Source organism: Lepidochelys kempii, chromosome 4, assembly GCF_965140265.1.
Source record: "Lepidochelys kempii isolate rLepKem1 chromosome 4, rLepKem1.hap2, whole genome shotgun sequence".
Lineage (NCBI taxonomy): Eukaryota > Metazoa > Chordata > Testudines > Cheloniidae > Lepidochelys > Lepidochelys kempii.
In genome coordinates, this window is record NC_133259.1 from 87176175 (window position 1) to 87193768 (window position 17594).

The following is a 17594-nucleotide window of genomic DNA, read 5'->3' on the forward strand; positions in this document are numbered from 1 at the left end:
TTTTTCAGACTGCCAGCCAAACAAATGTCTAGGAGGACATGTATAACTGTCCTTTGGATATTATATCACCTGGCGCTATACACTCAGGACTTCTGGATTCTCTTCTTGATTCTGCCACAAACTCACTGTGTGACCATGGGAAAACTGCATAACCTTTTTGGACTTTCAATTTACCCACCTGCACTGATGAAAATAAAACAGATGTTGTAGCACTCTTTTTTTTTTTCTAAAATGCATTGGGATGTTCCCATGAAAAGTGCTTCACAGGAAGCAAAAGCAAATCTTAAAGCAGAGTCAGCCTCTTACTTCCAAATTTTGCCTGTGAAAATAGTTTTGGGGCTGTGCATTTTTTTAGGGGGAGTAGAGGGATTTGCCTGGCTGCATGTTCTTCCCATCTTCCTCCACCTCCCACACGCTAATGACTTGTGCCGGAATTCTGTTACCCTATGACTATATTTTCTTTTTAAGTACAAACTTCCACAAAGGTGGAAAACGTGACATGAAGCTTGCCATCCTTAAAAAGAAGCTGAAGATCTCAGGGGTGTGCACAAGTCCATTCTAAAAGTCACTTTGTCAGGGCATAATTTACAGAGACTCATTTGCACAGTCATAATTCTGCGTTTCTTTCAAGCAGCCTACTTTTATACCTTCAGGCATGTGATTTGTCAGGACCAGCCTTGTGGGCAATCAGAGCCGGCTGTAGTGGACTGAAATGACCCAGAACAAACTCGGTAGTTAATCTTCTTTATTGGTGAAATCAATAAGCAGATTCGTGCTAAGTGCTGACAGTTCTTATGTAGGGAGTGAAAAGTAGAAGTGTCTGCTCCTTGAACCTGCAATGTTTCACAGGCCAGTCATTTTGTTTCATTATTTGATAAAAAACTTGTTGCTCCATCTTGTATTATATGCATAATTTAAATAGCTGTAACGTATTTTCTTTGCTCAATGGTTCATATGTTTAAATGTTAAAGCGAATAGATGAATGTACATATGTTGCCATCTGAACTATCAGATACAAGGACCAACTGGGGAACCCTTACTCATGAGAGTAACCTTACTGATCTCAGTGGGGACACTTAAGTGAGTAAGTACCCACCAACATGGGTAAGGGACACAGTCAAACTAATAGAGCTTTAGGGGACTTGTAAAAGATGTCTTAGTGAAAATTTAAGCAAATGCTCATTAAAACAGCAGAGCACTCTAATGACTAAGGCCCTGATCTTTCAGTATGATGCACACAGGTGATCTCTCTCCCTGCACAGAGCCCAGTTGAAGTTGTGGGGCTTAAGGGTTCATTCATATGAATGACAATGACAGATCATGGCTTGATCTGGTGTATGGCCACTAACAAACCACATTTTGCTTCAAATTCTAGAGCTACTTGAAGTGAGAAATATGCCAGAAAGTTAAATTAGTTTTCCCTGATTTATTGAGGTTTTAGCCCCTTTAAAGGCCCAATCCTGAAAACTTCTGGATGTAATACTTACTACTGTAACTAGTCTCATTGGAACAAATTAAACTACTCATATTAATAAGAATGACAGCCAGTAAATGGCTGCAGGATTGGGCTGAAATTTAGCAGCACGATAAAGAGAGGTTTATAATATTTGTGAAATTCTGAATAATCATCAACTTCAGATCCAAGCCTTCAGACAGTAACTGGAGATCTGCACTAAATGGGTTTCTTTTCATGAAGAAGAAATGCAAACTTACTTTGTGTTCTAGGAGTCACAAGATTTAGTACATTTTATAACCATGGAAATGGATATCTTATGACGGAAATAGTGAAGAGAGACTCATTGTCAAAATCTGGCCTATGAAGCCAGTTGCCTGTCCATTAGCTTGTTTATACCATTTCTGTTTGCTTGATATTGGAGAGTAATCAGAAAGTAAGCCATGCTAAATCATAGCTGCCATCAAGTTTGTATGATAACTATTAAAGCTATTTCACAAAACATCCTTTAAATTCCTCCCTTCCAACCCCATGCTCTTTATCTTTGTTTTTACATTTTTTTTGTTTCAACTGTTCCTACTCTTGTGTCTTACTTAGAGTTGAATCAATAACCCAATCTCTCTCATTTCTTACAGATGTTAAAATGATGAAACTTTCTCTCCCTCTGGAATTCACTGCAGTCATGACATCTCCTCTGGTCCTTTATAGAATGTACCTCGCAGCCTGTTGCTGAACTATTATGACATGTCTCTAGCAATCAGAAAGAGAAGCTGGGAAGAACATGTGACCCAGTGGATGGGCTTGCCTTTTAATTCTGTTGAGTATAATACAGCATGTCATCATGGACTTGTAGCTGATAACTTTCAGGCAAGTATGGAAAAAGATGAAGTTTTGAATGTGGACCGGAAAGAAAAATGTGCTTCTTTACCAGACTGCTGTCATGGTGGAGAACTGATTGGCTTCCCTGCAAAGCTGCTTAGCAACATCTCAAAAGAGGTGGATGAAAATGATAACCATGAGGATGAGGAGCATTTTCTTTCTTTAGAGGCCAGCACAGAAACTTTGGTCCATATTTCTGATGGTGATGACAATGACGTTTCAAATCTGGGTTTGGATAAAGTTAACCACCAGTTCACTATCGGAAGGAAACTAACAGATGAAGAGCAGAGTTTAGGAGGAGCGGGCTCCTTAACAAAGATGGTAGCAATGATTAACACAAACAGGGATTCTAACATTTCTGAAACAATAGGAGATATTGGTGAACCTGACTATGACACAGTCCCCAGCGAAGAGAAGGAAGAGGAGGACATTTGTGGCAGTATTGGGAAAAGCCTGGAGCTTTGTAATTATAAAGGCTTAAATGAAGTAATAGATGCCCCAAGAGAAAATCTCTCCAGTTCTCTGAATGTGAAGGAAATTATGCCTGAGAAACAACTGCTTCATACTGCTATAATTGCACAACAGCGTAGGAAGTGTGATGCTCCTAAAGATGGGCATGAAAAGGCTGACTATAATGTGGTCCAGGGTGAGTTTACTCCTGGTCTGTATACTGGCAGTGGTAGACAACCCTTCTCAAAAGCAGATTCCAGCAACTATCTTATGCAATCTCCTCTCAGTTCCCATATAATGTCAATGGAAAAAGGACTGGATGAAAATGGTTACACAGAACCTCAAGTGGTTCCTGAAAAAAAATGCCTTTCAAACATCAGTCCGGTGGAAGGCACGCAGTGTTTACATTTGAAGGATAGTCTGTCCACCCACGAATCTACAGACAATCAAGTGAAACTGCGCAAAAGAAAGGTAGGATGTACACAAATTACAGGGTTTGGTTTCAGTTTTTGTCAGTCAACCTTTTCTCATGTAATCTCATGGCTGATTTATTGAAGCAGTAAGGTAAATATCACTCAGAATGCTGTGTAGATGCCAGGTGTTGCAAATGCTTCTGCAAAACAATTTGGAAACATACCACTTGGATGTAAACTCATTTTAAGATCTGAAAATTACTGCTTTGTGAATTTGGGATGTTCCTTATATTTGTTTATATATATACCAATGCCTTTGATCACAATTTTTTATTCTATTCTATTCATTTATTTTTATCCATGGCCAAATCAGTAAGCACACCCTCCCGGGGTTTCCTTTTTTGTTGTTGTGAGTGTGTGTGTGTGTTTGTTGTTTTGGGGATTTTTCTTTGCTAGTACCAACTATCAGAGGTGGTCTTTAGATATAGCAATGTCTGCAGCTGTATAGGGCCTTTGTTTAAAAGGGATGGGGAGGAAAATGTTGAAAACTTTTAAAAGAAATTCTAAAATGTCTATATTACTGGTGCTGTGAAGTACAGGGAGCAGCTATTTGAGTTCCAGCAAAGCCCCATGAGCAAGTTCTCATAAAAAAATGTTGCTGGTATGAAGACAGCAGAAGCTCTTGACGTTTTCAGACTGAGAGCAACAACAGAACTTCACTGGCTCTTCAGACAGGGGAAAAGAGAGTAATTCCAAAACTCTAAGGGCCAGATCCCACAATCCCAGCAGGAGCAAAACTCCCATTGACTTCCATAGGAGGAGTTTTGCTGATCATGGGACTGCAGGATTGGGCCCTAAGTCTGTTTCTGCTGGCTGCGTTGCTTAGGGCTTGTCTATACAGTGTATTAGTACAAGGGTGTGAATTCCAGTGCACTCTAGCCTGCTGCACACTAGCTGGCTGGTTTGGGTCCAGGAGGGGTTCACTAACCGTTCCCTAGTATGTGTTAATTTAATCCTGTCTCAAATCATACCACATTAATGCACATTACGTAACTTTTAGTGAGTGCCAACAGGGTCCACACAGTACAAGTAGCACATGACACCCTCCTAGTGCGGACTAATGTGCAGTGTAAACAAGCCCTTATTCTCTCTATCCAATACCTATGTCATATTGTGGTTCTACTCTCTGCCTATCTATCTGCTAACATCCACAATGAGCAATAATGCACAGCTCCTCTTGTCTTTTTTCAGAAATCTGGTTTCTATAGAACTGTGGTTTTACCATCAGACAAGATCTTCAGTGTCTCAGTGGTTGTTTCACTGAATCACAACCTCTAAAGCATGAACTAGCATGTCCAAACTGCTGCATGCCAACACAGCATCCTGAGTTGTGGCTATCACTCCCTTGTGTACACTGTTTGCTAACATTAACACTCCGTAAGATTTTGTTATGGTTGGAAGCAAAATGTAGCTTTTACAAAAGGCTCTAGAAACTCTCTTATCCAGTCTTGCTTTAGAGTCAAATGTTGTACTTCATAACTCTATAGTGACTGTTACATTGATTTAAAGTCACAGCATTTGTGACTTACCTCTGTTAGTTCACTCTTTCCTTTTTATTTCTATCTGATCTGCCATAGTTACCCCTGAAATCTTTACAATACCACATTTAGCCATCTATATATAGGCCAAACACTGTGAGTGTTTGTATATCATGCTTGGAAATGCTGCCTTTTTTATTTCCATGAGTGACATCACTGCATTGATTCATTAGCATTGGCTGGTGCTATTATGATGCTCTCAGCAATTCTGCTTTCAGTATATTACTTCTGGGATATGTGTCATTCAAGTGTAATAGCTGTCAGCTGGCAGATAAGCCACACAGTCAAGAACTGATTTCCATACATTTTGAACAATCATTTTTTCCCAAATGCAGTTGCTAATTTTGGTGTATATATAATTTATTCAACTAAACAGATTAGTTTTACAGCATATGTATATATTCATATTGTTTGAGACCATATCATTATTTTAAGATAATACAGTGTGTGATTAGTAATGCCCACAATGGGATTTCAATGCAATGTGATCTGATTAAGATGCTTCCACCTGGCATGCATACACACAGACTAGTAAATATGCAATAGGAGTGTGCTGAATAACTTTTAAATGCAGTGTGCAGCACGAGTATACTTTGGTTTCTGGTTGCAATAATAGGTATTTTAAAAAGCAAGAATCTTTAAAGATCCCAGTAATACTGCAGTGGAGTACAGTGGTGTTTGAGAAATTGGGGGAAGGCAGGCAAGCGAACTCTAGAGAGGGAGCAAGCCATGAGGCTGTTGGAGAGGAGAATGGAAAATGTCTCTGGGGAAGTGGCAGTCACATGGAAGGAAGGCACTGGAAGTCATATGCATGAGGGAACTTAAAAGGGGTGGTGTTCCAAAGAGTGAGGGAGCTTGGAGGTTTTTTGGGGTGAGCCAATGGGAGCCTGCTTCAAGCGAGATTTTTTAACCTGCCCTTGAAAAGGTTTGGTTAAAAGGAAGAGGTCTGATCTGCTGCTGCTTCCTAGTATGAATATTCTCACTCTCTCTTGATGTGCAGGTCTCTTTGCTAACAGTGTTCCTGCCTCAATGGTTTTATCGTTTAAATCTCATCTTACAATATTTTACAAGGATGATATTGCCCATCTCTAGGGATAACAATCGCTAATAAAAATGTGCCATGGTTCTAAGCTGACACTGAAAACCACTTTTATAACTAGCACAAAACACTGGAAAGAAAACAGACTTGAAACTGAATCCAACCATAAAAGTCAAGTGTTTGCTTTGCTGTGGCTGGGGGACTTAAGGGATTGGTAATGGGATATAGGGCCTTTTCTCTCCAGATCAGCAGTTCAACCTAGCCTAAATATTGCAGTTAGGAACCAAGACACACCACTAGCTGTGGATGTTTGCTGTCCAATATGAAATAAATGTGATGGTCTCAGTCCAGTGCCCAATAAATAAGTGTCCACATCACTAATAATAAAACAGTCACTTAGGGCCAAATTTTTAAAGGTATTTAGGCACCTAGGCATTTTAGAAAATTCTACTAGGCCCTTATCTGCTTCTATGGACATCTAAATATGTTTAGAAATCTGGCCCTTACTGACATAAGATATCGCACTCTCAAGTGAGAGGCCAAAGAATGGCATGGCAAGTGAACTACCCTCGCTCTTCCAGGGATGCTCCCTGCATGTCCCCGTTGAAGCACCCTGGGGTGACGGAATGGGGAATCTTGTTCTGTTGTTGCCTGTGCTGTATCTGTTCTGTAAATAAATATAGGGTCTCAGCCTCCAAGGCTGCCAGTCAGCGACATTTCACCAGCACTTCCATCTTAATAATGTGCTTTGACTATGACAGATGTGTATTGTCACAGTTTCACTCATTGAAGATGCAGGAACTGGACCCCCCCATGTTATACATGGAAAGGAGCTCCCATTATGGCATTCTTCATGACTCTGGAAATTGCCTCTTCCCTTGACTCATCAGAGCTCATATTTTTAGCCTGTTTTCTGATGGAGGTTTGCTGAGCAATAGCAGGTACCTTTATTGTTATGGCAATAAACATATGGTAGTTATACAATGTTTAAGTTGCATGGCAGCTGATTAGTATGGTATTTGAGTAGTTTTATTGTGTGTTGAGTGTGCGGCTTATTATGTAGGGGCTGATGTTTATTAGCAGCATTGTGTATCAAAAGAATAAATGATTGAATATTCATTGTGAGACTAACTAGTCCTACTGTATGTCTGCACAGGGTAAAGAAAAATATGGTAATTGTTTGTCTGAACCCATTTTTATAGGGGTTTGAGAACACAGTACATCCTACTTATCCAAATATCTGAGGAGATGCCCAAAACCTTTGGGCTATTCAGTTCAATGGCAGACCAGACTTTGAAGTGTTCTCTCAGTGTTAGAGGACCCTGGGAACATACTTCAAGACCTGCTTTGGCCAGTACTCTCAGCTCTGGTACTTCCCTCTGGAACTTACAAGGTTGGAAGGGAAGTGGCTTCAGTTCAGGTTGCAGTTGCATAATCTCATATGTAGCATTGCAAGACTTAAGTTACTCTTATGTGGAACATAAGAGCTCAGCAAGCTCAGAAATTCAGTTCGACCTCATGGGAGACATGTGACATTTGGTAAATTGACAGTGAGTGAAGAGATTTTGAATAACGAATAATATCACTTGTGGAACTCTTGGCCATTGCCATGCTGTAAAATCTGTGTCTTCCCAGGCTGTACTAGACTTCAATACCTGCTATAAACAGAGTCAGATCTGAGACAGGTCTGTGGAATGGGTCATACCAGGAGCTGTAGAAAGTTACGGGTGATTTAAGAGGTGACTACACTGAACAATTTTGTCTTGTACATTTTTTTTTCTTCAGTCTCTCTCTAAAACATACACCACTAGCAATGAAATTTGCCTGCATATACACATATCTCTGATTGGGGTGTAGAATTGCAGCCTCCAGAGAGTTTTGCCTTAGGCTGACAAATGAGGTGCTCTTCAAATTACCACCATATTAGACCAATAATGGAGCATAAGTAGGGGATCTTATTACAGTTGACTGTTCAGAACTGGACTATGGAGGAAAAAAAATATAGGTTTCTGTCTCAAGAGAAAAAATGTGATTGTCATCACAAAATCTATAAAGTTTGGGAACATTTATTCTTCATGGGAGACCACAATGCGTTTGTGTAAATTATTATTATTACCTTCCTGGCAGTGGCTTACCAGAAGCAGGTACTGGCTACTTGTTGTCATAGCAACAGCTCCAATTTTGTAGCATTTCCTCTTCAATTAAGTGTTTCAAAATAAGGCTGGCTCCAAGGGTTTGGCATTTTAACAAATGGAAAAAGCTTTTAAAAAACAGTGTGATGAAGAATGTAATAAGAATTTTTATTCTACATTTATGCCCAGCATAATCAAAAACCTTATACCCCTTTGAAAATCTGACCCCAGGAATACAACTACAGCTACAGCACAGAATGGCATATGTATTATTGATCTAAGAGACAGAAAAAGCATAAAAGGTGGAGGACTAGAATTATGGGGGAAACTTTCAATAGCAGGAACCACAAATGAGTGCACATGCATCCACTCGCCACACATCCCTGCCCTTCCCCCATGTGCATATGAAAATGGAGTAATGATGCCAACAAACTGGTACTTAGCAGAGCACTTAAATAGCATATTTCATTTTCAAAGGACTTTTCCAAGGTAACAAAGCTAAATTTAGATTGGTGTTCAATAACCTGATTTTGGGAGTAAATGCAGCTTTGCATAATGCAGCTTTGCATAAGCAAATTCAGGGCATTTCAAGTGTGCTTGCAATTTTGTAGGCACACATGTTAAACCCAGGGTTGTGAGTTCAATCCTTGAGGGGGCCATTTAGGGATCTGGGGCAAAAATTGGGGATTGGTCCTGCTTTGAGCAGGGGGTTGGACTAGATGATCTCCTAAGGTCCCTTCCAACCCTGATATTCTATGAAATATTATGCCTCAGTTTGAAAGCCTGACCCTATATTTAAAAAGTATTTACCAAGGGTAAAACATTCAGAAGTGCCTAAGTCCCATTTGCAAAAATGACTTAGATATCAGAAATCTGTCTCATAGGAAGTAAATGGGACTCAGGCTCATGAGGATTTTTAAAGGCACTTCAAGATGCAGGCAGGCACTCAGTAGGATTTTCAAAATTATGCAGGCCCTAACTCACTTTTGAAAATGGGGGTTAGCTGTCTGAGATATTTAAGTCTTGCAACACTAAGGGGAACAAAGCCTAAATACTTTTTTTCTTTTTTTTAATTTTGGCCTGAGAGCCTAAGTCACTTTTGAAAATGGGACTTAGACTCCTAAATTACTTAGGTACTTTTCAAACTTTTACCCTAAATCACTGAAAGAAAGAAACTGGATAATGACAAGGTTAAATACAAAACATTATGGGTGAGAGACATAAAGATGAAAACAAAGAAGAAACTGCAGTAAGCTTCTCTTACAGAACAGATCTTGATGAAGAGCAAGACAAAAAAATATGGGACCAACTCTGAATCTAGAGGATATAATATATATGGGGGACTTTAGCCAGAGAGCCATCTATGTATGCTAATTTACCCTCTCATAGTGCATTACTGGCTGATCCATTCAGAACCATAGAAAGAAACCATTTTATATCTACTTTTTTTTTTTTAACTAAGAGCGGAACTGACTCCGAATGAGGGTAAAATAGGAAAGATTATGTCCTAGGGAAATGTCTGTGTATGAGAGTGAGGAGCGGGTTCATAGAGCAAAGCAATGTAACGATACTATGTTTTTAGAAAGTAACAGATATTTGAGAAATCCAGCGAACAGAGCATAAAGAAGGAGTATTAAAAACCCTAAGTGTCCAAGAAGCGAGGACCTCATAGAAGATTGTAAGTAAAAAAGGCAAGAGGCAGCAATGTCAACGTAAAAGAGAAATCCTATTTATAAGAGATGACTGAAGTTAGCTGCATGAAGGATTGTTCATAGATCTGATAGCCAAAGGAAAACAGGACTGGGAACAGAGAAAGAGAAGGGGAGAAAAGCCTAGGAGATGGCATGTATGCTCTCACTCACATCACAAATGTATTCTGATTGTACAAAAGTCCCAGAGGAAATCCAGCACACAAGACAGTATACACCCTGTGGTAAATCAGATTTAGTTTAAGGCCAAAATTTCAGAAAATGCCAAGCAGAATTACACACCCAAATGAACTGTTACGCGTCAAAATAGTTAATTGCACATGCGGTTGCTGAGGCTGTATCCTCAGCTGTGGTAATGTTATATGTACATGTGCATGTATTTGCACTTGTAACTAAAGGCTGTTTTCTGAAAATTTGGGATTTATCATTATAATTATGCATCCCTCAAAATACTTCCCAGAATGCTCTATAAACTGGGTTGTGATGATTTGAAGAAGGGATGGGTAAACTGTTGAGAAGAAAATACAGAAAACAGCACTGCACTGACAAAACAGTGCCCTGGCATCTCAAACCAGTGCTTCCAGAAGGTTCTGAAACATATAACTGTTTCATTTTGGCTGTACAGAATTTATGAAACTCAAAAACAATCTACAAGTGTTTCATTGCTATGAGGACAGCTATTCTCATGATATTTCTGGCCTATCCCAAAACAGGATCATTTGGAAATCTTCTAAGCATAGGTTTTCTTCTGAGACTTTTAGACCCGGATCAGATAGTTCAGATAAACTTTGGATCAGCATTTGAACTCTTTATTGTTTATCCAACTTGAACATGAACTCTGAACCTTTTGAGGCTTGCTTAAGTCATTTCTAATGTGAAGCTTCTGTCTCACTATATAGGTTATTATTTGTGCTAAATTCGTGTGCTTGACAAGATTAGAGATGGTGAGAGGAAGTACTGGTTAATTTGCTTTACTCAATTAAATGAAATTGAGTTTAATAACTCAGTTTAATAACTATTAGCTCTAGGAAGAGTAACTGATGTATTGTGCCTGAGTACCTAAAATGTTTGAGACACAAGGTAGGTGAGGTAATATCTTTTTTTGGACCAAATTCTGTTGGTGAAAAAGACAAGCTTTTGAGCTACACAGAACTCTTCTTCAGGTCTACCTGTCATTGTCATTTCAGCAGTGTTCCATTTTAAGTATAGATATAGCCTAGAATACTGCTTTGGGGGAAGATTCTGCTTCTTTTTAACTAGATCCAAGCAAACTGTACGCAGTAAACAATTTATTTGATTAACTCTTCATTTCTGTTACCAAATTATTTTTGGTATATCAGATGTCACTTTTGTCAAATTTCTTGGGTATATGAAATTATTGGATAATGGGTTATGCAAACAAATTTCAGTGTATGAATAGTTCTTTATTATTTACTGTGCCTATTGCTTTCAATATTTGTAATTCATTCTTAATGCTGTAACATTTTCCCAGAATGGTCCCACATGCTTTGTGCTCATGTCTGGCAGTAAACCATCCAAACTGTCTGAGTCCCACAGCCAGGAGACTACCTAATATACACATTGATATTCACTGGAGCTGACCAGAGAATAGAAATTCTGTTTTGTGGAGCATTTCTAGATGTCAACATTTGAATTTTGTTCCAATTTAGTACTAAACCCAAAATTTCAAAATTCTACACAAAAAGGAATTTCTGAACAAAAAATTAGTTTTGGATTAATTTATTTTGATGTTGACTATTTTATAATAAAACATTTAAAAAATTTTGAAACTAAAAATAGTTTCAAAAGGAAGAAAAGGGACATTTTTGTTTCAAAAGTTATTAAAATGGTATGTTTTAACATTGTAGGAACTTTTTTCTTTTCTCCCAAACAAAACTTCAGTCAAACCGGCACGATTTCATAAAGGATTTTGATTTCAACAGAATTGTGTTTTCCAGTGGAAAACTATTCAGTCCAAGTTTTTCTGACCTACTCTAATATTCACGTTACCTCTAATATTCATATTTCTTTCAGTGAGCACTTACAGTGATCACCATTAGAAAGTAAACATATATTCCAGACAGTATTGCCAGACAGTGCTATCCGACATGTCAGGTGTATTTTCTATTTTAAATGTAGTGTGATGATACAGTGTGTTATCTACTAGCACTTGTAGACAGATGGACCACATTTTATTGTAGTGGAAAGCACTGGATTGAGACTTTGGAGATCTAAATTCAATTCCCAGGTCTGCTGCAGACATTTCCGTGTGACCTTGGATGAGTCACTTAATCTCTTTCTACCTCAATTCCCCATCTGTAAAATGGAGATATTAGCACTTCCTCTCTCAAACCATTTGTCTATTTAGACTCACCGTAAGGTCTTTGGCGTAGGAACCGTCTCATGTTTTTGTATGGTGTTCAGCACATTAGGGCCCTGATCTAAGTATCACAATGCAAATAATAATAATGACAAATGATAACTTGTTAATGATGCACTGTAAATTTAAGCACAGTGAAGATCAATGAAGGGTAGGAAGAAACTGCAAATGCTTTTCCACTGACACTAGGCTCCTACAAGAAAGCATATGAGAGTATACAAAGAATGACTACGAAACTCTTAAGCTGGGAATTGGAACATGAGTCATAACTGTGTCCTTATCTGGCTAAAGGGAATTGAATTTATCCTTTTCTGAGACTGAAACTGGAATTGTTGGACTCTGTGTGCCAGCTAGGGGAATTTGATATCTGCAGAAGACCTAGTGTATTCAGTGGATCTCCTTAGAACCTTAGATGTTCAGTTGTATACACTTCTCACACTTCATGCTTTCCTCCAAAAAACCCAACTTTTAACGTTTTAGGAAACACTCATAATGCTAATATTATGATGAAACATTCCAACAAAGGGAAAAATAGTGTACTTGCCAGCCAGTCACATTTGCAGTTTCTGAGGGTTGCAAGAGACTGTTCTTTAAAATAAAAGTACTACATAATATTGAGAATTAACCATCAAACTGTGTAAGTTTAAGCATGCATAGTCCCCTTGTCTTCAATGGGTTTGCTCATGTTCTTAAATCTGGGAATACCCTTTTGTACCTTGCTGAATCCAGTTCTTAGTAATGATTATTAAACTTGTACTACAATGATCCCTTCTACAGAAATGGCAAAAAAAAAAAATACCTGGCAAAAGAAAAATTACTTACCAATGAATGGTTTCAGAGTAGCAGCCGTGTTAGTCTGTATCCGCAAAAAGAAAAGGAGGACTTGTGGCACCTTAGAGACTAACAAATTTATTTGATGCATCTGATGAAGTGAGCTGTAGCTCACGAAAGCTTATGCTCAAATAAATTTGTTAGTCTCTAAGGTGCCACAAGTACGCCTTTTCTTTTTACCAATGAATGTTTTTCATTTCTTTTACTTCTGCAGTCACGTGGCACCAGAGGTGCACATATCATAAGAATGGGCATTTGCAGAGGCATATTTAAAATGAGGTCATAGAAGTAATCTTCATTCCATTCAGACTAAATCTTTTCTATTTTGAGCTTGGCATTGGAGGCAAGTTTTTGTGATGTTTGCTAAGCATATGGCAAATCTAAATGCTAACAGTTGCTACATCTGTTTTTAAAAATGGAAGCCCAAATAAGGGAGCATTTGTTCACTTGTGTGTGCAATTCAGATATTACTTTTTGTTATGTTTTTTTTACCTCTATCATTAATTTTCATTTTTCCTACTTACCAGTCATTTTCTAAGGTGTTGGAAAAGCTTAGGGAATGGGTTTTTCCCCCCCTTGGCCCAAAACTCACAATAACATTAGCCTGAGTTATACACAGGAACCTTTGCAATATTCAGAGTTGATTAGACATCCCAAGTTATAAGCTCAGAGAGGGCAATTGTTACTCATGTGGTCTCAAAGCTATATTCTACAGTATCTAGCACAGATGTGCAACTAGTATTGAAGTTTCAGAGTAACAGACGTGTTAGTCTGTATTCGCAAAAAGAAAAGGAGTACTTGTGGCACCTTAGAGACTAACCAATTTATTAGAGCATAAGCTTTCGTGACACGAAAGCTTATGCTCTAATAAATTGGTTAGTCTCTAAGGTGCCACAAGTACTCCTTTTCTTTTTAGTATTGAAGTGTACTGTTGTTTCACCACAGAGAATTTGCTGAATCACATATTACCATTAAACAGCTCTAATTTTAAAGGCATCAGTAAGAATCTGGCAGCAGCTACAAGTAAAGCAAACTTAATATTAGAATATATTTTTAAAAATGAAATGAAACATTTTATTCTATTTTAAATATTATTAAACTGTTTGCTTACTTTCTAAATTTATCCAGCCAATATTGAAAGCAAGTTACAGAAGTATAAAATAACTTGACTACAAAATTAGTTGAAACTAAAATAAAATAATTTTTCTAATTTTACAGCAGTAACCACTTTAATTACTAGAATTTATAGGGCAGGGGATCCAGCTTCTAATAAAATTAGATTACCATGTAATTTTTTCCTTGTAGCTTACATAAAACATGTATCATAAATATTATCTCTGTCCACTTGGAAGCTAAAGAACGCTTTCCCACAGACAACCGTTGTGTTTGGATTGAAGTCTGATGGATTCCAAACAATCTGAAAAGTATTCAAAACAAGCTCTGAACAGAAAGCAGTCATTAATGGGATGATTGCCAGGCCATTACAGTATAACCTTTATGCAAATTTTACTTTGACACATTTTTGTGACAGTGTTCAGCTATAAATCTTAGAGGCTGCCAATTTTGTCTAGACTGCAAACCAAGAGCCATAAAATGACTGTTGCACATCAAGTTATGTATCGGTCAAGTTTCAGCTGCCTAAAATGGTAATAAATGTATTTGTATTTATACATGCTTTGCAGGTCACACACCAGCATCCACTGAAGTGAGAGTAGGAACTTCCAGTGAGCAATGTATTGAGCTATTCTTTAACATAATTCTAAAGACTTTTTCCTGTGTGGAAAGATTCCATAGGAAGCAAATCTTTTATAATTCATTCTTTTAAATAAATTTAAAAGAGGTCAGTCCAGATCTATAATGACTAAAGGTTTGACTGTTTGGGGTCTATGTGAATTAAATTATCAGTCTTATTTCTTAAGACTATATTAGGGCAAAATATTTGTTTATTTAAGTTGCATGTGAAAATGACTGAGGCCCTAGTTCAGCAAAGCTGTTATGCATGTGCTTAACATTAACCAGCTAGAGAAGTCCCATTGATTTAATTTGAGTTGGATCTACTAAAGGTAACAGTGGCACCCACAGCCATATGCACATTACATACAGTGGAAGGTGCCAAGTCATCAGTATTGGGACCCTGCCACCCAGGGCTAGATTAAGACATAGACAACCTAGGCATGTGCCTAAGGCCTGCTTCATGAGAGGATGGGAACCTGGACTCCTGCTGGTCTGGTTCAGGTATGGCTGCAGGAGCTGGCCCAACAGCAGTAGCAAGGAGGAAAAGCTGTGGCTGCCCCAATGGCCTCTCAGGTTTGGCCCTGCAGTCCTCTGTTATGATGGCGCCCAGGTGCCAGGTCACAACGCCACTCATTCAGTTTTGGCTCTGCCACCACCCTGTCATGACAGAGGCCCATAATGACAAATGTGAGGGGGGCACTGCGATGGCACTCCTCCCCACCATTGCCCTGGCACCAGCTTCTGAAGCAGGGCTCTCCCACCCACCTACCTGCCCAGCCTCACTCCACTTCCAGCAGCCCATGTCTTCTGTGCTCTGCTCACAAGACTTGCTCAGTGACAGTAGCAAAGCCTGCTACAAGTACAGGGAGCTGCAATGAGTGTCCACGTGGGGGAGCTGGCAGGGAGAGAGTCTGTGGGGATGGACACGATAGGATTTGCCTAGGATTTGTTAATCTGGCCCTTCTCCCACCTCAAACATAGACACAACATACATAAATGCCATGCTAAGTCTAAGTGAGAGTGACACACGTGCATCCCATGTGAAAAATTGCAGGGGGCATCCCTGCAAGTTTATTGAAGTTAAGCACATGCTTATAAGCATTGCTGGATTGGAGCTTCAGTTTGATGTCCTCTTCATCTGTTGATGGATCACCACATAATTAGGAACAGTTGGTTGTTTTACTCTGAGATGTTCAAGAGCTGATAAAGCTTGGGATTTTCTATGTCAGTACTTGTATATATTGGCAGAAACTTTGCTCTTGTTTAAAGGGTTTGGCCCTGAACCGTTTCATATTGATCACAGACACAACTACCAGTGAAGGAAAAAGTAGGTGCAGTGTTACGACGTTTGCATACCAAGGACACTGTCACTAGCTGGCCCTGTCAGGGGAGTCAGTCTGTGCCTTGCCTGTGACCTAGCAGCTCTCTCTCAGCTGGTCTGATATGGCAACTTAATTTATAACTAGTGACACCAGCTGTGAAAGGGTCAGGAAAGACTACACAAAGAGGGAGGGAACAAGTGCATATAGGGAGATCCCTCTCTCTGGGAAGGGTCTGCAAAGGCAGACTGAAGAAGGCCACAGGAATGGAATTAATCCCTGTTGTGGGCACAGAGATTGGGGTTGGTATTCCAGCAGGGAAAGAAGGAGCTGAGAGGACCAAAGGAGAAGCCAAAGGTCTGGGAACCAGAGGAGAGGCTGTGTTAATCATAGACTGTGGGGAAGCAGCACAAGAGGCTCAGAGATAGGAAGTGGCCCAGGGAAACAGCAGTGGGTTCAAAGGAACAGATTTAGCTCCTCAACATAGGATTACTCGGCCAGAACACAGAGCAGAGGGTGGGCCTCTGCTCCCTTACCAGTCTCAATGAAGGAGTATACAAGCCTGATGTCAGGACAATTGAGACTGAGCCTAAAGGATGGGTGGAGGAATAGCCCAAAAGGTAACAGAAGGATCTACTGTGCTGGGCCAGTTTTCCATTTTGAATTATATTTCTATCATCCTGGAAGGGATCTAGACTAGACAGGACTTAGCCAGAGGGCTGAGTCTCAGACAGAATCAGACCATTGCAGAGTCGAAGTGAAGGTCAGCTGTGACCCAAGAGATGACGTTTCTGGAAGTGCCATGCCCTGACATAATGGGGTGTTATGGCCGCAAATTCACCAGCTCAAATTATTACAGGAATGATTACCTCCCAAATAAGGAAAATTAAGCCTTAAGCCTAGCACATGACCCAAGTGGCCAGGTATTGGGCAAGCTCACAGGAGATACCAGGAGGGCAAATATCATCCCCTGTCCCCACTCCACACTCATAAAGAAAAAACATGCCATGGATGGAACTTCAGCCAAATGTCTGAGGTGGTTTCCAGTTGTACTTCTCCATGGCACAGAGGACTGGAGACTGATTGAAGGAGCCTACCTATGACTCCTCCTCCCACCCCACCCTCCACCCCCGGTGCGTGCACACACATACAAACACCCTTCTTTCCTCAGACTGCTGTGTAGGGATCCATACTAGAGAGGTTGCATTGAATATCACCCCTCCCCTGGCTGGAATGAAACAACAATATTTCTGCACTCAAGGAACTGTCCATAGCTTTAGGAGAGAGGTTGGATTTGGCCAAAGAGAACTAATTCAAGATTCTCATAAGGGAAAAAGCTGAAAAATATGAGAGTATATGGGTATGGGTAATGGGGTAAAACATGAAGCAAATAGAAACTGGATCCTTGTTCCCCCTCATAACTGTGTAGTAATGGCAGTCAATGTTCTTCATCATTGAGATAAGAGAAATTTGTTATTATATAGCAATATCTTAGCTTCTATTATTGGAAAAACTGACCTGTGATGTTATTGGATGTTAGTTTCTCCAGTAATGTGCAAACTTACTGTTATGATATTCATCTCAAGTTTAAGTCACACCCTACACAACGATAGATACAGCCTCTAAAAATTAAAATAACTAATACATAAGGCCCTAC

At 39.4% G+C, this 17594-nt stretch overlaps 1 protein-coding gene across 1 annotated transcript in view; it reads left to right on the forward strand.

The window, feature by feature from the left end:
* The first annotated feature begins 2197 nt into the window (after positions 1-2197).
* The window catches only part of LOC140910983 (rho GTPase-activating protein 7-like), a 154405-nt gene continuing 139008 nt past the window's right edge, over positions 2198-17594 (forward strand). The window contains exon 1 of the mRNA XM_073343194.1: positions 2198-3253. Coding sequence (XP_073199295.1) covers positions 2198-3253 — 1056 coding nt within the window. The remainder of the gene's footprint in view (positions 3254-17594) is intronic.